At 43.3% G+C, this 20,432-nt stretch overlaps 1 protein-coding gene and 1 long non-coding RNA gene across 2 annotated transcripts; one reads left to right on the plus strand and one right to left on the minus strand.

The window, feature by feature from the left end:
* Positions 1-2,378: 2,378 nt before the first annotated feature.
* Positions 2,379-2,913, minus strand: LOC123729699 (uncharacterized). The gene is made up of 3 exons (XR_006761392.1): positions 2,831-2,913; positions 2,480-2,515; positions 2,379-2,399 (listed from the first exon to the last, which is right to left on the minus strand). It is a non-coding gene; the product is annotated as an uncharacterized lncRNA (long non-coding RNA).
* A 14,373-nt stretch (positions 2,914-17,286) lies between these two features.
* Positions 17,287-20,339, plus strand: LOC106597128 (L-rhamnose-binding lectin CSL3-like). Its single transcript, XM_045705686.1, has 9 exons — positions 17,287-17,383; positions 17,682-17,717; positions 17,801-17,845; positions 17,985-18,120; positions 18,263-18,381; positions 19,638-19,682; positions 19,793-19,928; positions 20,006-20,113; positions 20,185-20,339. Exons 1-8 carry the CDS (start codon positions 17,353-17,355, stop codon positions 20,109-20,111), a joined length of 654 nt encoding a protein of 217 aa, XP_045561642.1. The 5' UTR covers positions 17,287-17,352; the 3' UTR covers positions 20,112-20,113; positions 20,185-20,339.
* Positions 20,340-20,432: the final 93 nt, after the last annotated feature.

Here is a 20,432-nt window from a genome sequence, read left to right on the forward strand (position 1 = left end):
CACACTGCCTGGTCTCCGACCTCCCTACAGGCTACGATAACTAAAGTTGTTGCCGGCTACATTGTTCCATAACCACAGCTTGTGTGCCAGCTAGTGTTCGTTAGCAGGTGAGGGTGGTATACACTTGGAGAAACAAATGCATGTATGAAACATGTTGTGGCCATAAGGCAGCATTTATTAAAACAAAGTTAGCAAGCTGGTACCCTAGGGGAACCAACCCATTCTATTCCTTTTCTAGCAATCAGCAGAGTGCACTCTTTTACAAAAGAGTAAAATGGCTAGGAGTATTAAACAATATCCCAACATGCCACAGTCATACCGATATTACATTGAATTAAATTATGGCTATTGGTGCCCACCACTAACTATTATTAGCACACATTCAGAGACTGACTTGTTTCGTGCTGTTGGACACAGGAGTATTTGGTGTCCAGGTACTTGTAAGTCCCAACACAGGGGTCTCCAAAAACAAAATTGGATGCCGGGACAACACACTGGCTCTTCCCACCGCACCTGTTTGTGTCAAAGACAGGTAGAGGTCATGAGTTCCCACAGGTAAACACTTCAGGTTCTAGTATCTTTTTACCATCTTGCTGGTGGTTGTTACCACTACAGCCAGGAGTTCCTACAGGTAAACACCACAGGTTCTAGTACCTTCCTGCCATCTTGCTGGTGGAGGATTGGCTGAGGTAGTTGGTGTCGGTGAGTTGGTTATAAGGGCGCCCAATGGAACACACATCGTGTTTACGACGACCATAGTTGGCACGCTTGATTTGAATCTGACCTCCATCTGAGGTAGATGGGGGGAAAAGATCAAGAAAAGGAGAAAGGTGAGGGACGAAGGAGAGCGAAGACTGGTGTGGGCCAGTGACGCTAATCTACAGTAGAAAATATCATAGGTGGTCGGTGACTAGCTTACCACATTGCAGTAAAGCATCAGAGCCTTAACCTCTATGGGCTAGGTGGGACGCAAGCGTCCCACCCGTGGTGCACTCCAGCAACAGCAGGTGCATTTCAAGAGCGGCAAATTTGAATCCAAATAAATGTCAAAATTCAAATTTTTTAAACATACAACTATTTTACACCCTTTGAAAGATAAACATCTCCTTAATCTAACCATGTTTTACGATTTCAAAAAGGTTTTACGGCGAAAGCATAAATTTAGAGTATGTTAGGACAGTACATTTACAAGAGTTGTGTGTAATGTTGTGCCAATTCAAAGACAGGCGTCACCAAAACCATAAAATCAGCTAAAATTATGCACTAACCTTTTACAATCTCCAACAGATGACACTCCTAGGACATTGTGTTAGACAATGCATGCATTTTTAGTTCTATCAAGTTCATATTTATATCCAAAAACAGCGTTTTACTGTGGCGTTGATGTTCAGGAAATCATTTCCCTCCAATAACCGGCATTCAAGTCAGCACCACAAATTAAATAATTAAAATGAGAAAACATTGGTAAAATATTATATTGTCATTTAAAGAATTATAGATTTACATCTCTTGAACGCAATCAACTTGCCAGATTTAAAAATAACCTTACTGGGAAATCACACTTTGCAATAATCTGAGCACTGCGCCCAGAAAAATACGCGCTTGCGATACAGACTAGCCGCCATGTTGGGAGATCTAAAATCGAAAATACTATGTAAATAATCCATTACCTTTGATTCTCTTCATCAGATGTCACTTCCAGATATCACAGGTCCATAACGAATGTAGTTTTGTTCAAAAAAGCTCATCATTTATGTCCAAAAATCTCCGTCTTGTTAGCACATGATCTAAGCCCGCCGGACTTCACTTCATGAACGAGGGGAAAAAATATATTTACGTTCGTTCAAACATGTCAAACGTTGTATAGCATAAATCATTAGGGCCTTTTTTAACCAGAACATGAATAATATTCAAGGTGGACGAATGCATTCTCTTTTATAACGTATTGGAACGAGGGTACCCAACATGAACTCGCGCCAGGTGTCTAATGGGCCATCATCGTTCCATGGCTCTTGTTCGGTCAGATCTTCCTCCAGAAGACTCAAAACACTTTGTAAAGGCTGGTGACATCTAGTGGAAGCAATAGGAAGTGCCAAAATATTCCTCAGCCCCGTGTTTTTCAATGGCATAGGTTTAAAGGTAATACAACACATCAGATATCCACTTCCTGTCAGAATCTGTCTCAGGGTTTTGCCTGCCAAATGAGTTCTGTTATACTCACAGACACCATTCAAACAGTTTTAGAAACTTTAGGGTGTTTTCTATCCATATATAATAAGTATATGCATATTCTAGTTACTGGGTAGGATTAGTAACCAGATTAAATCGGGTAAATTTTTTTATCCAGCCGTGCAAATACTGCCCCCTAGCCCTAACAGGTTAACACGTGATGCTGATAGCTGCCAGGACAAATAAACAGGAATTACACACCACTCACATTAGCTTGGTTAAGTAGTATCATCATTATTACATACAGTACCTCCATCTGTTAGTGTACAGCAAGCTGCAGCCAGCACTGAAACATCACACAGCTAATTCAGCAACATTCCACATCATATGCACTTGGACCATGAAGCTAGAATTTAGCATTTGACTCTATACTCCAGCATTTGAGTTATACTAAGTGTACTGTAGTCATCAAGTTCAGAATTTGGTCTCTTATTCCATGCATGCAATGTGGCAGTTTGTTAGACAACTTTGTTTTGAACAATATAAATGTAATGTCCCGCAAGTCATACATGACACATAATTCCATTACTCTCAAATACAAACATTTGGTCATATATATTTAAATTCTAATCTGCATCAGATACAGATTTTGTATACGCACATGTGACCACCGTCAGTCTGAACATGCGCATGATGCCGGGTACAGGAGTGGCAGTAACAGAGAAAATGCAACTGATGCTAAGTAGACCCAATACACCTGGTATTTATGTTATGTGACATGTCTTAATTAACCCAGGTGTATCTATTTGTCTCCAGGTACACCTCATTGCAATTAGGGGCCAGCGTTTGCTGGTCTATTCCTGGCTATTGGTTCAGTCTCATCTCATGGAGTTAGATAGAGGACTCTAGATGGATAAAATCAATTTTGACATTAACATTAGCATTGAGGGCTTTCAACATTTTAAAGTAGCCATCTAGGTGGGGCTTCTTCGTTAAGGAAGAATCACACGGGCCACGATCAGTCTTAAAACCTTTGAGTGTTGCAGATTTGCCATATGAGTTCTGTTATACTCACAGACACCATTCAAACAGTTTTATAAACTTCAGAGTGTTTTCTATCCAAATCTACTAATAATATGCATATTATCGTTTCTGGGAAAGAGTAGTAACCAGTTTAAATCGGGTACGTTTTTTATCCGGCCGTGACAATACTGCCCCCTAGCCCAGACAGGTTAATAGAATTTATATGATTAAGGTTTTGACTAAATGATTCACTCCTAAAATGTATAACTGAATGATTAGAAGACTAATTCTATAAATGTGTGTGCATAGGACAAGCTAAGACTTTACTATTTGGCAATGGAAGTAAGACATTCAAGGAAAAGGGGAACTGTTAACTTCTCGGGGCTGCGTGGTACGCTACCGTCCCACCCACAGTTCACACTATTCAACAGCCAGTGAAATATCAGGGCGCCAAATTCAAAACAACTATTTTATACCATTTGAAAGATAACCCTCTCCTTAATCCAACCACATTGTCCGATTTCAAAAAGGCTTTACGGAGAAAGCACATTGGTCAATATTCTGAGTACAGAGCTCGGCCATCAATGCAAGCTATACAGTTAGCCGTCAAGCCACGGCGTCGTCAAAACTCTAAAATACTGTTATAAATATTTTCTTACTTTTGCTGATCTTTGCCGGAATGCACCCGGAAGGACTCCCACTTCCACAAGAAATGTTCATTTGTTCGATAAAGTCCATCATTTATGTCCAAATAAATCAATTTTGTTCGTGCGTCCAGATCACTATTCCAAAAGGCATGATGCGCGTACATCCATCATAGTCGAAAAGTTATAAAGTTCCCTTAGCGTTTGTAGAAACATGTCAAACCATGTTTCTACAAACCAAGCCTGGCCTGTTGAGGAGTGACGGACTCCATCCTAGCTGGAGGGGTGCTCTCATCTTATCTACGAACATAGACAGGGCTCTAACTCCTCTAGCTCCACAATGAAATAGGGTGCAGGCCAGGCAGCAGGCTGTTAGCCAGCCTGCCAGCTTAGTGGAGTCTGCCACTAGCACAGTCAGCGTAGTCAGCTCAGCTTTCCCCATTGAGACCGTGTCTGTGCCTCGATCTAGGTTGGGCAAAATTAAAAATGGCGGTGTTCGCTTTAGTAATCTCACTAGTATAAAGACCTCCTCCATTCCTGCCATTATTGAAAGAGATTGTGATACCTCACATCTCAAAATTGGGTTACTTAATGTTAGATCCCTCACTTCCAAGGCAGTTATAGTCAATGAACTAATCACTGATAATAATCTTGATGTGATTGGCCTGACTGAAACATGGCTTAAGCCTGATGAATTTACTGTGTTAAATGAGGCCTCACCCCCAGGTTACATTAGTGACCATACCCCCCGTGCATCCGGCAAAGGCGGAGGTGTTGCTAACATTTACGATAGCAAATTTCAATTTACAAAAAAAAAACAACAATGACGTTTTCGTCTTTTGAGCTTCTAGTCATGAAATCTATGCAGCCTACTCACTCACTTTTTATAGCTGCTGTTTATAGGCCTCCTGGGCCATATGCAGTGTTCCTCACTGAGTTCCCTGAATTCCTATCGGATCTTGTAGTCATAGCAGATAATATTCTAATTTTTGTTGACTTTAACATTCACATGGAAAAGTCCACAGACCCACTCCAAAAGGCTTTCGGAGCCATCATCGACTCAGTGGGTTTTGTCCAACATGTCTCTGGACCTACTCACTGCCACAGTCATACTCTGGACCTAGTTTTGTCCCATGGAATAAATGTTGTGGATCTAAATGTTTTTCCTCATAATCCTGGACTATCGGACCACCATTTTATTACGTTTGCAATTGCAACAAATAATCTGCTCAGACCCCAACCAAGGAGCATTAAAAGTCGTGCTATAAATTCTCAGACAACCCAAAGATTCCTTGATGCCCTTCCAGACTGCCTCTGCCTACCCAAGGACGTCAGAGGACAAAAATCAGTTAGCCACCTAACCGAGGAACTCAATTTAACCTTGCGCAATACCCTAGATGCAGTTGCACCCCTAAAAACTAAAAACATCTGTCATAAGAAACTAGCTCCCTGGTATACAGAAAATACACGAGCTCTGAAGCAAGCTTCCAGAAAATTGGAACGGAAATGGCGCCACACCAAACTGGAAGTCTTCCGACTAGCTTGGAAAGACAGTACCGTGCAGTATCGAAGAGCCCTTACTGCTGCTCGATCATCCTATTTTTCCAACTTAATTGAGGAAAATAAGAACAATCCGAAATTTCTTTTTGATACTGTCGCAAAGCTAACTAAAAAGCAGCCTTCGCAAATGGAGGATGGCTTTCACTTCAGCAGTAATAAATTTATGAACTTCTTTGAGGAAAAGATCATGATCATTAGAAAGCAAATTACAGACTCCTCTTTAAATCTGGGTATTCCTCCAAAGCTCCATTGTCCTGAGTCTGCACAACTCTGCCAGGACCTAGGATCAAGGGAGATACTAAAGTGTTTTAGTACTATATCTCTTGACGCAATGATGAAAATAATCATGGCCTCCAAACCCTCAAGCTGCATACTGGACCCTATTCCAACTAAACTACTGAAAGAGCTGCTTCCTGTGCTTGGCCCTCCTATGTTGAACATAATAAACGGCTCTCTATCCACCGGATGTGTACCAAGCTCACTAAAAGTGGCAGTAATAAAGCCTCTCTTGAAAAAGCCGAATCTTGATCCAGAAATTATAAAGAACTATCGGCCTATATCGAATCTTCCATTCCTCTCCAAAATTTTAGAAAAAGCTGTTGCACAGCAACTGACTGCCTTCCTGAAGACAAACAATGTATACGAAACGCTTCAGTCTGGTTTTAGACCCCATCATAGCACTGAGACTGCACTTGTGAAGGTGGTAAATGACCTTTTAATGACGTCAGACCGAGGCTCTGCATCTGTCCTCGTGCTCCTAGATCTTAGTGCCGCTTTTGATACCATCGATCACCACATTCTTTTGGAGAGATTGGAAACCCAAATTGGTCTACATGGACAAGTTCTGGCCTGGTTTAGATCTTATCTGTCGGAAAGATATCAGTTTGTCTCTGTGAATGGTTTGTCCTCTGACAAATCAATTGTAAATTTCGGTGTTCCTCAAGGTTCCGTTTTAGGACCACTATTGTTTTCACTATATATTTTACCTCTTGGGGATGTCATTCGAAAACATAATGTTAAATTTCACTGCTATGCGGACGACACACAGCTGTACATTTCAATGAAACATGGTGAAGCCCCAAAATTGCCCTCGCTAGAAGCCTGTGTTTCAGACATAAAGAAGTGGATGGCTGCAAACTTTCTACTTTTAAACTCGGACAAAACAGAGATGCTTGTTCTAGGTCCCAAGAAACAAAGAGATCTTCTGTTGAATCTGACAATTAATCTGGATGGTTGTACAGTCGTCTCAAATAAAACTGTGAAGGACCTCGGCGTTACTCTGGACCCTGATCTCTCTTTTGAAGAACATATCAAGACTGTTTCAAGGACAGCTTTTTTCCATCTACGTAACATTGCAAAAATCAGAAATTTTCTGTCCAAAAATGACGCAGAAAAATTAATCCATGCTTTTGTTACTTCTAGGCTGGACTACTGCAATGCTCTACTTTCCGGCTACCCGGATAAAGCACTAAATAAACTTCAGTTAGTGCTAAATACGGCTGCTAGAATCCTGACTAGAACCAAAAAATTTGATCATATTACTCCAGTGTTAGCCTCCCTACACTGGCTTCCTGTTAAGGCAAGGGCTGATTTCAAGGTTTTACTGCTAACCTACAAAGCATTACATGGGCTTGCTCCTACCTATCTTTCCGATTTGGTCCTGCCGTACATACCTACACGTACGCTACGGTCACAAGACGCAGGCCTCCTAATTGTCCCTAGAATTTCTAAGCAAACGGCTGGAGGTAGGGCTTTCTCCTATAGAGCTCCATTTTTATGGAATGGTCTGCCTACCAATGTGAGAGACGCAGACTCAGTCTCAACCTATAAGTCTTTACTGAAGACTTATCTCTTCAGTAGGTCCTATGATTAAGTATAGTCTGGCCCAGGAGTGTGAAGGTGAACGGAAAGGCTGGAGCAACGAACCGCCCTTGCTGTCTCTGCCTTGCCGGTTCCCCTCTTTCCACTGGGATTCTCTGCCTCTAACCCTTTTACAGAGGCTGAGTCACTGGCCTACTGGTGTTCTTCCATGCCGTCCATGGGAGGGGTGCGTCACTTGAGTGGGTTGAGTCACTGACGTGGTCTTCCTGTCTGGGTTGGCGCCATGGCGGAGATCGTTGTGGGCTATACTCGGCCTTGTCTTAGGACGGTAAGTTGGTGGTTGGAGACATCCCTCTAGTGGTGTGGGGGCTGTGCTTTGGCAAAGTGGGTGGGGTTATATCCTGCCTGTTTGGCCCTGTCCGGGGGTATCATCGGATGGGGCCACAGTGTCTTCTGATCCCTCCTGTCTCAGCCTCCAGTATTTATGCTGCAGTAGTTTATGTGTCGGGGGGCTAGGGTCAGTCTGTTACATCTGGAGTATTTCTCTTGTCTTATCCGGTGTCCTGTGTGTATTTAAATATGCTCTCTCTAATTCTCTCTTTCTCTCTTTCTGTCTTTCTCTCGGAGGACCTGAGCCCTAGGACCATGCCTCAGGACTACCTGGTATGATGACTCCTTGCTGTCCCCAGTCCACCTGGCCGTGCTGCTGCTCCAGTTTCAACTGTTCTGGCTGCGGCTATGGAACCCTGACCTGTTCACCGCACGTGCTTGTTGCACCCTCGACAACTACTATGATTATTATTATTTCACCATGCTGGTCATTTATGAACATTTTAACATTTTAACATTTTGACCATGTTCTGTTATAATATCCACCCTGCACAGCCAGAAGAGGACTGGCCACCCCTCATAGCCTGGTTCCTCTCTAGGTTTCTTCCTAGGTTTTTGGCCTTTCTAGGGAGTTTTTCCTAGGGAGTTTTTCCTAGCCACCGTGCTTCTTTCACATGCTTTGCTTGCTGTTTGGGGTTTTAGGCTGGGTTTCTGTACAGCACTTTGAGAATATCAGCTGATGTACGAAGGGCTATATAAAAATAAATTTGATTTGATTTTGATTTGATTTGAAAATTTGATTTGATGTTCACAATCAATCTTTAGGGTGTTTTTAACATAAAACTTTGATAATATTCCAACCGGACATTAGCGTATTCATTACAGAAGAAAAATAAAAATGGCTAGCCCTGCGTGACCGCGCATGAGGTAAGTAAGCGACCCCAGCCAGACCACTTATTGTTCCGGTTGTTATTCAATCAAATTGCATAGTAGAAGCCTCAAACAAGGTTCTAATGACTGTTGACATCTAGTGGAAGCCTTAGGAAGTGCAATATGACATCACAGACACTGTAGTTTGGATAGACAATCATTTCAAAAGACTACAAGCCTCAGAGTTCCCACTTCCTGGTTGGATACCTCTTAGGTTTTTGCCTGCCATATGAGTTCTGTTATATTCAAAGACATCATTCAAAAAGTTTTAGAAACTTTAAAGTGTTTTCTATCCAAATCTACTAATGATATGCAAATATTTGACTCTGGGCCCGAGTATTAGGCAGTTTACTCTGGGCACGCTTTTCATCCAAAAGGGAAAATACTGCCCCCTATACCTGAACAGGTTAACAGACAGCAGACAACTTGTGACCACTGTGAAACTGATAACAGGAAGAAGGTCTCCCAACCTTTAGGCTTGCAGTAGATTATGTAACATGGGGCAGGATATGATAAGCAATGTATGTGATGGAGAAGACTTGTAAATAAGCTTTGACAGTGTTAAAGAAGAGGAGGGGCATTTGTAAGGGGTATGACATATGGTATGACCAAAGGTTAGGTATAAAAGGCTGTGTACATTGTATGATATTCAGAGCCCTCATGAATAAACATTGTTGACTATTGTAGGCTGGGCCTCCGTCTGTGTCATTGAACCAGAATCTTACAAACTCTGAGTGCTCTGAGTGCAGACTGAGTAGTTTAATTGAAGTTCAGTTTATGTACATCGGGAACAAAATTCTCATAACACCAGTTCAATGTAACAGTGATTGGTTTAGCCTTCAACACCATAGTGCCCTCCAATCTCATCACTTTTTAAATTTTTTAAATTTTTTATTTCACCGTTACTTAACCAGGTAGGCCAGTTGAGAACAAGTTCTCATTTACAACTGCGACCTGGCCAAGATAAAGCAAAGCAGTGCGACACAAACAACAACACAGAGTTAAACATGGAATAAACAACCATGCAGTCAATAATACAATATACTGCATGTTCAAACGAGGTAGAATAAGGGAGGTAAGGCAATAAATAGGCCATAGTGGCTAAATAATTACTGTACAGCAAATAAACACTAGAGTAATAGATGTGCATATGATGAGTGTGCAAGTAGAGATACTGGGGTGCAAAGGAGCAAAATAAATAAAATAAATTACAGTATGGGGGATGAGGTAGTTGGATGGGCTATTTACAGATGGGCTACGTACAGGTGCAGTGATCTGTGAGCTGCTCTGACAGCTGATGCTTAACGTTAGTGAGGGAGATATGAGTCTCCAGCTTCAGTCATTTTTGCAGTTCCTTCCAGTCATTGGCAGCAGAGAACTGGAAGGAAAGTTAGCCAAAGGAGGAATTGGCCTTGGGGGTGACCAGTGAGATATACCTGCTGGAGCTCGTGCTACGGGTGGGTGCTGCTATGGTGACCAGTGAGCTGAGATAAGGTGGCACTTTACCTAGCAAAGACTTATAGATGACCTGGTTTGGCGACGAATATGAAGCGAGGGCCAGCCTACGAGAGCATGCAGGTCGCAGTGGTGGTTAGTATATGGGGCTTTGGTGACAAAACGGATGGCACTGCGATAGACTGCAATAAATTTGTTGAGTAGAGTGTTGGAGGCTATTTTGTAAATGACATCGCCGATTTCAAGGATAGGTAGGATTGTCAGTTTTACGTGGGTATGTTTGGCAGCATGAGTGAAGGATGCTTTGTTGCGAAATAGGAAGCCGATTCTAGGTTTAATTTTGCATTGGAGAGGCTTAATGTGAGTCTGGAAGGAGAGTTCACAGTCTAACCAGACACCTAGGTATTTGTAGTTGTCCACATATTCTAATTCAGAACCGTCCATAGTAGTGATGCTGTACCGGCGGGCAGGTGTGGGCAGCGATCGGTTGAAGAGCATAAACTTAGTTTTACTTGCATTTAAGAGCAGTTGGAGGCCACGGAAGGAGAGTTGTATGGCATTGAAGCTCGTCTGGAGGTTAGTTAACACAGTGTCCAAAGAAGGGCCAGAAGTATACAAAATGGTGTCATCTGCGTAGAGGTGGATCAGAGAAACACCAGCAGCAAGAGCAACATCATTGATGTATACAGAGAAAAGAGTCGGCCCGAGAATTGAACCCTGTGGCACCCCCATAGAGACTGCCAGAGGTCCGGACAACAGGCCCTCCGATTTGACCCACTGAACTCTGTCTGAGAAGAAGTTGGTGAACCAGGCTAGGCAGTCAATTGAGAAACCAAGGTTGTTGAGTCTGCCGATAAGAATGTGGTGATTGACAGAGTCGAAAGCCTTGGCCAGGTCGATGAATACAGCTGCACAGTATTGTCTCTAATCGATGGCGGTTATGATATATTTTAGGACCTTGAGCGTGGCTGAGGTACACCCACGACCAGCTCGGAAACCAGATTGCATAGCGGAGAAATTACGGTGGGATTCGAAACGGTCGGTGATCTGTTTGTTAACCTGTTGGGGGTAGGGGGCAGTATTGACACGGCCGGATAAAAAAACGTACCCGATTTAATGCATATAATTATTGGCTTTGGATAGGAAACACCCTAAAGTTTCTAAAACTGTTTGAATGGTGTCTGTGAGTATAACAGAACTCATATGGCAGGCAAAAACCTGAGAAGAATTTTTACAGGAAGTGCCCTCTCTGACAAGATCTTGTTCTTCTTGTCTCTGTTTATTGAAGACTGAGGATCTTTTCTGTAACGTGACACTTCCTACGGCTCCCATAGGCTCTCAGAGCCCGGGAAAAAGCTGAATGATATCGAGGCAGCCCCAGGCTGAAACACATTTGCGCTTTTGGCAAGTGGCCGATCAGAGGACAATGGGCTTAGGCGCGTGCACGAGTCGACCCCGTGCTTTATTTTCATTCGTCTTTTTAGCTAAATGCAGATTCCCGGTCGGAATATTATCGCTTTTTTACGATAAAAATGGCATAAAAATTGATTGTAAACAGTGGTTGACATGCTTCGAAGTACGGTAATGGAATATTTAGAATTTTCTGGTCACGAAATGCGTCGTGCTCGTCACCCTTCTTTTCGGATAGTGTCTTGAACGCACGAACAAAACGCCACTGTTTGGATATAACTATGGATTATTTGGGACCAAACCAACATTTGTTATTGAAGTAGAAGTCCTGGGAGTGCATTCTGACGAAGAACACCAAAAGTAATCAAACTTTTCTAATAGTAAATCGGAGGTTGGTGAAGGCTAAACTTGCAGGGTGTCTAAATAGCTAGCCCTGTGATGCCGGGCTATCTACTTAGAATATTGCAAAATGTGCTTTCACCGAAAAGCTATTTTAAAATCGGACATATCGAGTGCATAGAGGAGTTCTGTATCTATAATTCTTAAAATAATTGTTATGCATTTTGTCAACGTTTATGATTAGTAATTTAGTAAATTCATCAGAAGTTTTCGGTGGGTATGCTAGTTCGGAACATACACAGCGATTCCACTGGCTGTTGAATAGAGTGGGACGCTAACGTAATTTAGTAAATTGTTTGTAAATTCACCGGAAGTTTGCGGGGGTATGCTTGTTCTGAACGTCACATGCTAATGTAAAAAGCTGGTTTTTGATATAAATATGAACTTGATTGAACAAAACATGCATGTATTGTATAACATAATGTACTAGGGTTGTCATCTGATGAAGGTCATCAAAGGTTAGTGCTGCATTTAGCTGTCTTCTGGGTTTTTGTGACATTATATGCTAGCTTGAAAAATGGGTGTCTGATTATTTCTGGCTGGGTACTCTGCTGACATAATCTAATGTTTTGCTTTCGTTGTAAAGCCTTTTTGAAATCGGACAGTGTGGTTAGATTAACGAGAGTCTTGTCTTTTAAAATGCTAGCATATAATGTCACAAAAACCTAGAAGACAGCTAAATGCAACACTAACTTTTGATGATCTTCATCAGATGACAACCCTAGGACATTATGTTATACAATACATGCATGTTTTGTTCAATCAAGTTCATATTTATATCAAAAACCAGCTTTTTACATTAGCATGTGACATTCAGAACTAGCATACCCCCCGCAAACTTCCGGGGAATTCGCTAACATTTTACTAAATTACTCACGATAAACGTTCACAAAAAGCATAACAATTATTTTAAGAATTATAGATACAGACCTCCTCTATGCACTCGATATGTCCGATTTTAAAATAGCTTTTTGGTGAAAGCACATTTTGCAATATTCTAAGTACATAGCCCAGGCATCACGGGCTAGCTATTTAGACACCCGGCAAGTTTAGCACTCACCAATATCAGCTTTACTATTATAAAAGTTTCATTACCTTTTGTTGTCTTCGTCAGAATGCACTCCCAGGACTGCTACTTCAATAACAAATGTTGGTTTGGTCCAAAATAATCCATCGTTATATCCGAATAGCGGCGTTTTATTCGTGCGTCCCAGACACTATCTGAAATGGTAAATCAGGGTCGTGCGGCGTGGCGCAATTCGTGACAAAAAAATCGAAATATTCCATTACCGTACTTCGAAGCATGTCAACCGCTGTTTAAAATCCATTTTTATGCCATAATAATGCGATAATATTCCGACCGGGAATCTCCTTTTAGCTAAACAGAGGAAAGAAAACAAAGCATTCGGTCGACGCGGGCACGCGCCTGAGTCTCACAGTACTGTAACCAGCCACTACCCAAACACGCTACTTTGTTTCAGCCAGAGCCTGCAAAGCCACGATTCAGCTTTTTACCGCCTTCTGAGACCCTATGGCAGCCGTAGGAAGTGTCACGGGACAGCTAAGATCCTCACTCTTCAATAAACAGAGACAAGAAGAACGACACCTTGTCAGACAGCCCACTTCCTGCCTGAAACCTTGTCAGGTTTTTGCCTGCCAAATGAGTTCTGTTATACTCACAGACACCATTCAAACAGTTTTAGAAACTTTAGGGTGTTTTCTATCCATATGTAATACGTATATGCATATTCTAGTTACTGGGTAGGAGTGGTAACCAGATTAAGTCGGGCACGTTTTTTATCCAGCCGTGAAAATACTGCCCCCTAGCCATAACAGGTTAAGCATATCCCAGTATAGGTCACCTAACAGCACGAGCTCTGAAGATAGATGGGGGGCAATCAGTTCACATATGGTGTCCAGGGCACAGAAGGTGGTCTATAGCAAGTGGCAATGGCGAGAGATTTGTTTCTGGAAAGGTTGACTTTTAAAAGTACAAGGTCAAATTCTTTGACCTGGATAGTAAGACAGACCTCTGCAGGCTAATGCTGCAGTTGATTGCAACTCCGCCTCCTTTGGCAGTTCTATCTTGTCGGAAAATGTTATAGTTAGATGAATGAAATAAGGCAATAATTACTAACCAAAACAGCAATGGACGAGGCACATTGACATTATGGAGAGGCATGCGTAGCCGAGTGATCATCATTGGGTCCAGTGAGTAGCCTGGCGAGCTGGAGACACGACGATTCAGACAGCTAGCGGGCCGGAGGCTAGCAGATGTGCATTCGAGGGATGTCGCAACGGAAGAAGTCAGTTGTAGCCCCTTCGTGCTGTTACGTCGGCAGATCAGTCGTGATGGATTATTTGGGCTCCGTGTAGTAAAAGGGTCCAGGCCAATTTGCAAAATAGGTATAGTAGCCCCAAAAGAATTGGCTGATGGACTTCTTCAGCCAACAGTCCGGTGTGCTCTAGACAGCTAGCGGGCTGAATCTAGAAGGCTAGTAGATGGGCATTCGAGGGATGTCGTTACGGGGGAGCCAGTTGAAAAGCCCCTCGGGCGGATTACATCGGTAGTCCAGTCGGGAAGGATCGTCGGGGCTCCATATCGGCAATAAAAGGGGTCTAGGCCAATTGGCAAAATAGGTATTGAAGCCTAAGGAGTGGCTGATGGACTTCTTTAGCTAGCTGGGAGATGGGCCTAGCATGAAATAGCTCCAGGCTAATAGGTGCTTGCTTCGGGACAGAGATGTTAGCCAGGAGAAGCCAATCGGATAGCAGCTAGCTGCGATGATCCAGTTGAAAGGGTTTAGAGCTTGAAGTGGGAATTAGGAGATATGGAGAAAAATAAGTCAGATTTGCTCTGGTTTGATTCGTGCTGTGCAAACTGGCAAGAGTATTCTGGGCTAAAGGTAGCTGGTGACCGCTAGCAGTGGCTAGCTGACTGCTAGCTAGTAGCTAGTTAGCTGGCTAGCTTCTGTTGGGGTTTCTGGTTCAAAAACGAAAGAAAATAGCAATCATACCACATCACTAAGCTTAGGCCCTTGGTCTCAACCCCGCCCTGTGCAGCTGGGCCGACGGGCCGACCTCAGGTGTGAAGGTAGGCAACAACACCTCCGCCAGGCTGATCCTCAAGACTGGGGCCCCACAAAGGTGTGTGCTCAGCCTCCTCCTGTACTCCCTGTTCACCCATGACTGTGTGGCAACTCAATCATCAAGTTTGCTGACAACAGTGGTAGGCTTGATTACCAACAATGTCGAGACGGCCTACAGTGAGGAGTTGAGGGCCCTGACGGAATGATGCCAGGAAAATAACCTCTCCCTCAATGTCAACAAAACAAATGAGATGATCGTGGACAACAGTAGACAGCAGAGAGCTAGTCCCCATCCACGTCTACGGGGCCGCACTGGAGAGGATGAAAAGCTTTAAGTTGCTCGGAGCCATGGCCTGTTCACCCCGCTACCATCTAGAAGGAGGTGAAAGTACAGGTGCATCAAAGCTGTGACCAAGAGACTGAGAAACTGGAGATAGAAGTTTTCTATCTCCAAAATATCGATGTTTTGTTCGCCGAGCCACTTAGTTATCACTTTTGCCTTATGGTAAGGTGCTCCATCATGCTGGAAAAGGCATTGTTCTTCACCAAACTGTTCCTGGATGGTTGGGAGAAGTTGCTCTCGGAAGATGTGTTGGTTCCATTCTTTATTCATGGCTGTGTTCTTAGGCAAAATTGTGTGTGAGCCCACTCCTTTGGCTGAGAAGCAACCCCACACATGGATGGTCTCAGGATGCTTTACTGTTGGCATGGCACAGGACTGATGGTGGCGCTCACCTTGTCTTCTCTGGACAAGCTTTTTTCCATATGCCCCAAACAATCGGAAACGGGATTCATCAGAGAAAATGACTTTACCCCAGATGCACTCACACCTGCCTGCTGCCATTCCTGAGCAAGCTTTGTACTGATGGTGCCCCGATCCAGCAGCTGAATCAACTTTAGGAGACGGTCCTGGTGCTTGCTGAACTTTCTTGGGCGCCCGGAAGCCTTCTTCACAACAATTGAACCGCTCTCCTTGAAGTTCTTGATGATCCGATAAATGGTTGATTTAGGTGCAATCTTACTGGCAGCAATATCCTTGCCTGTGAAGCCCTTTTTGTGCAAAGCACTGATGACGGCACATGTTTCCTTGCAGGTAAGCATGGTTGACAGAGGAAGAACAATGATTCCAAGCACCACCCTCCTTTTGAAGCTTCCAGTCTGTTATGCGAACTCAATCAGCATGAAAGAGTGATCTCCAGCCTTATCCTCGTCAACACTCACACGTGTGTTAACGAGATAATCACTGACATGATATCAGCTGGTCCTTTTGTGGCAGGGCTGAAATGCAGTGAAAATGTTTTGGGGGATTCAGTTCATTTGCATGGCAAAGAGGGACTTTGCAATTAATTGCAATTCATCTGATCTGGAGTATATGCAAATTGCAATCATACAAAACTTTTGGCCACGACTGTACATAGTCATTCAACACGGTTCACTTTAATAATGTTCACAGTAGAGTACCTGTACTGTGGGTTCTGTGGTCACCAAACTGCCTTCAAGCTCAGTGGTCTCCCTTCACAGGAGTGGCAACTGGGAACATATAAATGCACAAAATCACTGGGACCAGCATTTCCGGACCGCGGCGGTGAAGCCTGATAAGTTTAACACCCAAAGGGCTCGCACGTTGAAGGGCAAGGCACCTGTCCAGCAGCCCTGAGAATCGAAAGTTGAGAGGAGGAGGACACATAGCCACCAGAACAACACATCATGGGGAAATTGACCATAGAGAATGATGGACACAGGACATCATCTTTATTTGTGTCATATTATGGCGTTCGTGAGCGCTCGGACATCAATCAAATAACAAATGTAATTACATTTGAGACAATAGAGGCAATATTCATTTTATTAAAGTAGTCAATTTTCTTCTATAATTTCTATGAGTTGGCAAACAATCTAAAAAAAAGGCTGCACACCACCACAGAGTGTGTTGTTTGAAAAGGTACTATTTGAAGGCAAAGCTGGCAATTTACTGCCACCTACAGTTATGCAATGTTTGCTCAAGAGTATAATTAATTGGCTGATCCCTCCTGATGACCCGGATTGAATAATAGGGTGCGTTCAGCAGGATGCAACGTTTTGGAAGGTTCAGATAAAAATATGCTATGTTGAACAAATATGTCTCCGACATTTAGAATAAGGAAATACGTTGTCTCTATTCATGACATGGAAATCTGCAATGCTCGAAGGTTTTGCGACTGAACGTGGCCCGTGTGATTCTTCCTTAACGAAGAAGCTCCACCTAGATGGCTACTTTAAAATGTTCCGCCCTCAATGGCAATGTTAATGCCAAAATGTATTTTTATCCATCCAGAGTCCTCTATCTAACTCCATGAGACTGAACAAATAGCCAGGTATAGACCAGCAAACACCGGCCACTAATTGCAATGAGGTGCACCTGGAGACAAATAGATACACCTGGGTTAATTAAGACATGTCCCATAACATAAATACCAGGTGTATTGTGTCTAATTAGCATCAGTTGCATTTTCTCTGTTACTACCACTCCTGTACCTGGCATCATGCAAATGGTCAGACTGACAGTGGTTGCATGTGAGTATACAAAATCTGTATCTGATGCAGATTAGAATTTAAATATAAATGACCAAATGTTTGTATTTGAGAGTAATGGAAGTACGTGTCATATATGACCTGAGGGACATTCAATTTCTATTGTTATAAACAAATTTGTCTAACAAATTGTGACATTGCATGCATGGTATAAGAGACTAAATTCTGAACTTGATGACTACAGTACAATAAGTATAACTCAAATGCTGGAGTATACCTTCATGGCCCAAGTGCATATGATGTGGAATGTTGCTGAACTAGCTGTGTGATGTTGTTTCAGTGCTGGCTGCAGCTTGCTGTACAATAACAGATGGAGGTACTGTATGTAATAATGATGATGATACTACTCAACCAAGCTACTGTGAGTGGTGTGTAATTCCTGTTTATTTGTCCTGGCAGCAATCAGCATCACGTGTGAAGGCCATGATGCTTTCTTGCAATGTGGTAAGCTACTCAACACTACTGTATAGTCACCTATGATATTTTCTACTGTAGATTAGCGTCACTGGCCCACACCAGTCTTAGCTCTCCTTCATCCCTCACCTTTCTCCTTTTCTTTGTCTCTCTTCCCCATCTCCCTCAGATGGAGGTAAGATCCAAATCAAGCGTGCCAACTATGGTCGTCGTAAACACGATGTGTGTTCCATTGGGCGCCCCGATAACCAACTCACCGACACCAACTGCCTCAGCCAATCCTCCACCAGCAAGATGGCAGAAAGGTACTAGAACCAGTGGTGTTTACCTGTAGGAACTCCTTGGCCGTAGTGGTAACAACCACCAGCAAGATGGTAAAAAGATACTAGAACCTGAAGTGTTTACCTGTGGGAACTCATGACCTCTACCTGTCTTTGAAACACCCAGGTGCGATGGAAGGAGCCAGTGTGTTGTCCCGGCATCCAATTTGGTTTTTGGGGACCCCTGTGTTGGGACTTACAAGTACCTGGACACCAAATACTCCTGTGTCCAACAGCACAAAACAAGTAAGTCTCTGAATGTGTGCTAGTAATAGTTAGTGGTGGGCACCAATAGCCATAATTTAATTCAACGTACTATCGGTATGACTCCTACCCATTTTACTCTTTTGTAAAAGCGTGCACTCTGCTGATGAATAGAATGGGTTGGTTCCCCTATGGTACCAGCTTTGTTATTAAATTCTGTTTTATGGCCACAAAGTGTTAAATACATGCATTTATTTCTCCATGTTTAAGCCACCCTCACCTGCTAACTAACCCTAGCACACAAGCTGTGGTTATGGAACAATGTAGCCGGCAACAACTTTAGTTAGCGTAGCCTATAGGGAGGTCGGAGACCTGGCAGTGTGGTGCCAAGACGACAAAGGAACTGATTGTGGACTACAGGAAACGGAGGGCCGAGCCCCTCCCTGCCAGGAGGCTAAAAGGATTTGCTATCAGCCTTCCGCTGCTCAATTCTACAGCTGCACCATTGAGAGCTTTTTGACTGGCTGCATTACCACTAGGTATGTAGCACGTTGCGGTCATATGCCAGAGGGTAGTGCGTACGGCCCAGTAAATCACTGAGGCCGCGCTCCCTGCCATCAGCATCTCGACACCACACATGTCGGAAAGCCCTACATTGTCAATGACACTGGCCACTGACAAATGGTACGGATGCACCAAGTCTGGAACCTGAACAGCTTCTACTTCCCCCAAGCCATAAAACTCCTGAATGACTACCCCCGACTATCTGCATTGACCCTTTTTGACTTGTCTCATATGCTGTTCCTTTTTAGATGTACATATCAAGCTCAATTAGCCAGCAAGAACACGGACGGGAAGTGGCTTAAGCTTATTTGATGCTTGTGCGCACTTAATCTGGTTTAAGACTGACTATGTTTCAGTGAACGGTAACTAGCTAGCGCTACTCCCACAGATTTGTAGGGTATACAGCTAATCTGACACATAGCATGGCATAGAAATGCAGATTTGGTGTAGCAGTTTGACTTTATTTTTCACCAGTTTCAGTCTAGCCAGCCCGTTTGCTTAACATATTAGCCTTTTGAGACCTGCTCATAAGGAAGTGGAACTACAAGGTAACGGTGAAAGATGACGCGCATAGCCCTTTATACTTTAGTACATGCCGACAAGTTTAAAATGACTTAAAAAATGCACCTGAAATCAACATTCCCTGTTAGTGCCCATCCCTAACACTTCACCAGGCTAATGTATGTCTTAATTTGTCTGGCCAGTGTGGTGTAACTCCTGTGTTGTCCTTGCAGTAAGCAGCATCGTATGTGAAGGCTCTGATTCCCAACTACTATGTGGTAAGCTGGTTAGCACTATTGTACGGTATAATCATGTGGTGACGTATATTAGTCACTAGCCCACACAAACACCCAGATTTGGCCATCCTTTTCTTCTTTCTCTTCCTCAGATCGGGGTGAGATCCATATTCAGCGTGCCAACTATGGTCGTCGTCAACACGATGTGTGTTCCATTGGGCGCCCACAGGAACAACTCAAAAACACCAACTGCCTCAGCCAATCCAGCACCAGCACAATGGCAGAAAGGTAGTGAAACCTTCAGTGTGCATTTACCTGTAGGCACTCATTGGCTGTGGTGTTAACCTGTACCTGTTGACACGCAGGTGTGACGGAGAGCGCCAGTGTATTGTCGAGGTATCCAACTCCGTGTTCGGCGACCCCTGTGTTGGAACTTATAAGTACTTGGATGTGGCTTACACCTGTGACTGAATGTGAGTTTTACATATGTGCATGCACACATGACTGGGAACTAGAATGCTGGTGCTGACAGTATGCCTTGCAGGATATCTTCCTGTGGAACATGAAGATGTACAAGGCTTCTGGGATATCTTCATCAGGTCGTGCTGTTTTCCTCCAACTTCAATGACCATTGTAAACCTGTGTATTTTGTGTTGAAGCATTTCTGAACTGTGGTTGGTCTGAATTAAATGAAGTGTCAGAAAGACAAGAATGGTTGCCTCTTGTATGTTACTAAATGTCACACGAATATTTCTGAACGTGTGTCCTTTATTCTCGCCTTTCACCGGACTA

This window comes from Salmo salar, chromosome ssa22 (assembly GCF_905237065.1).
Source record: "Salmo salar chromosome ssa22, Ssal_v3.1, whole genome shotgun sequence".
Lineage (NCBI taxonomy): Eukaryota > Metazoa > Chordata > Actinopteri > Salmoniformes > Salmonidae > Salmo > Salmo salar.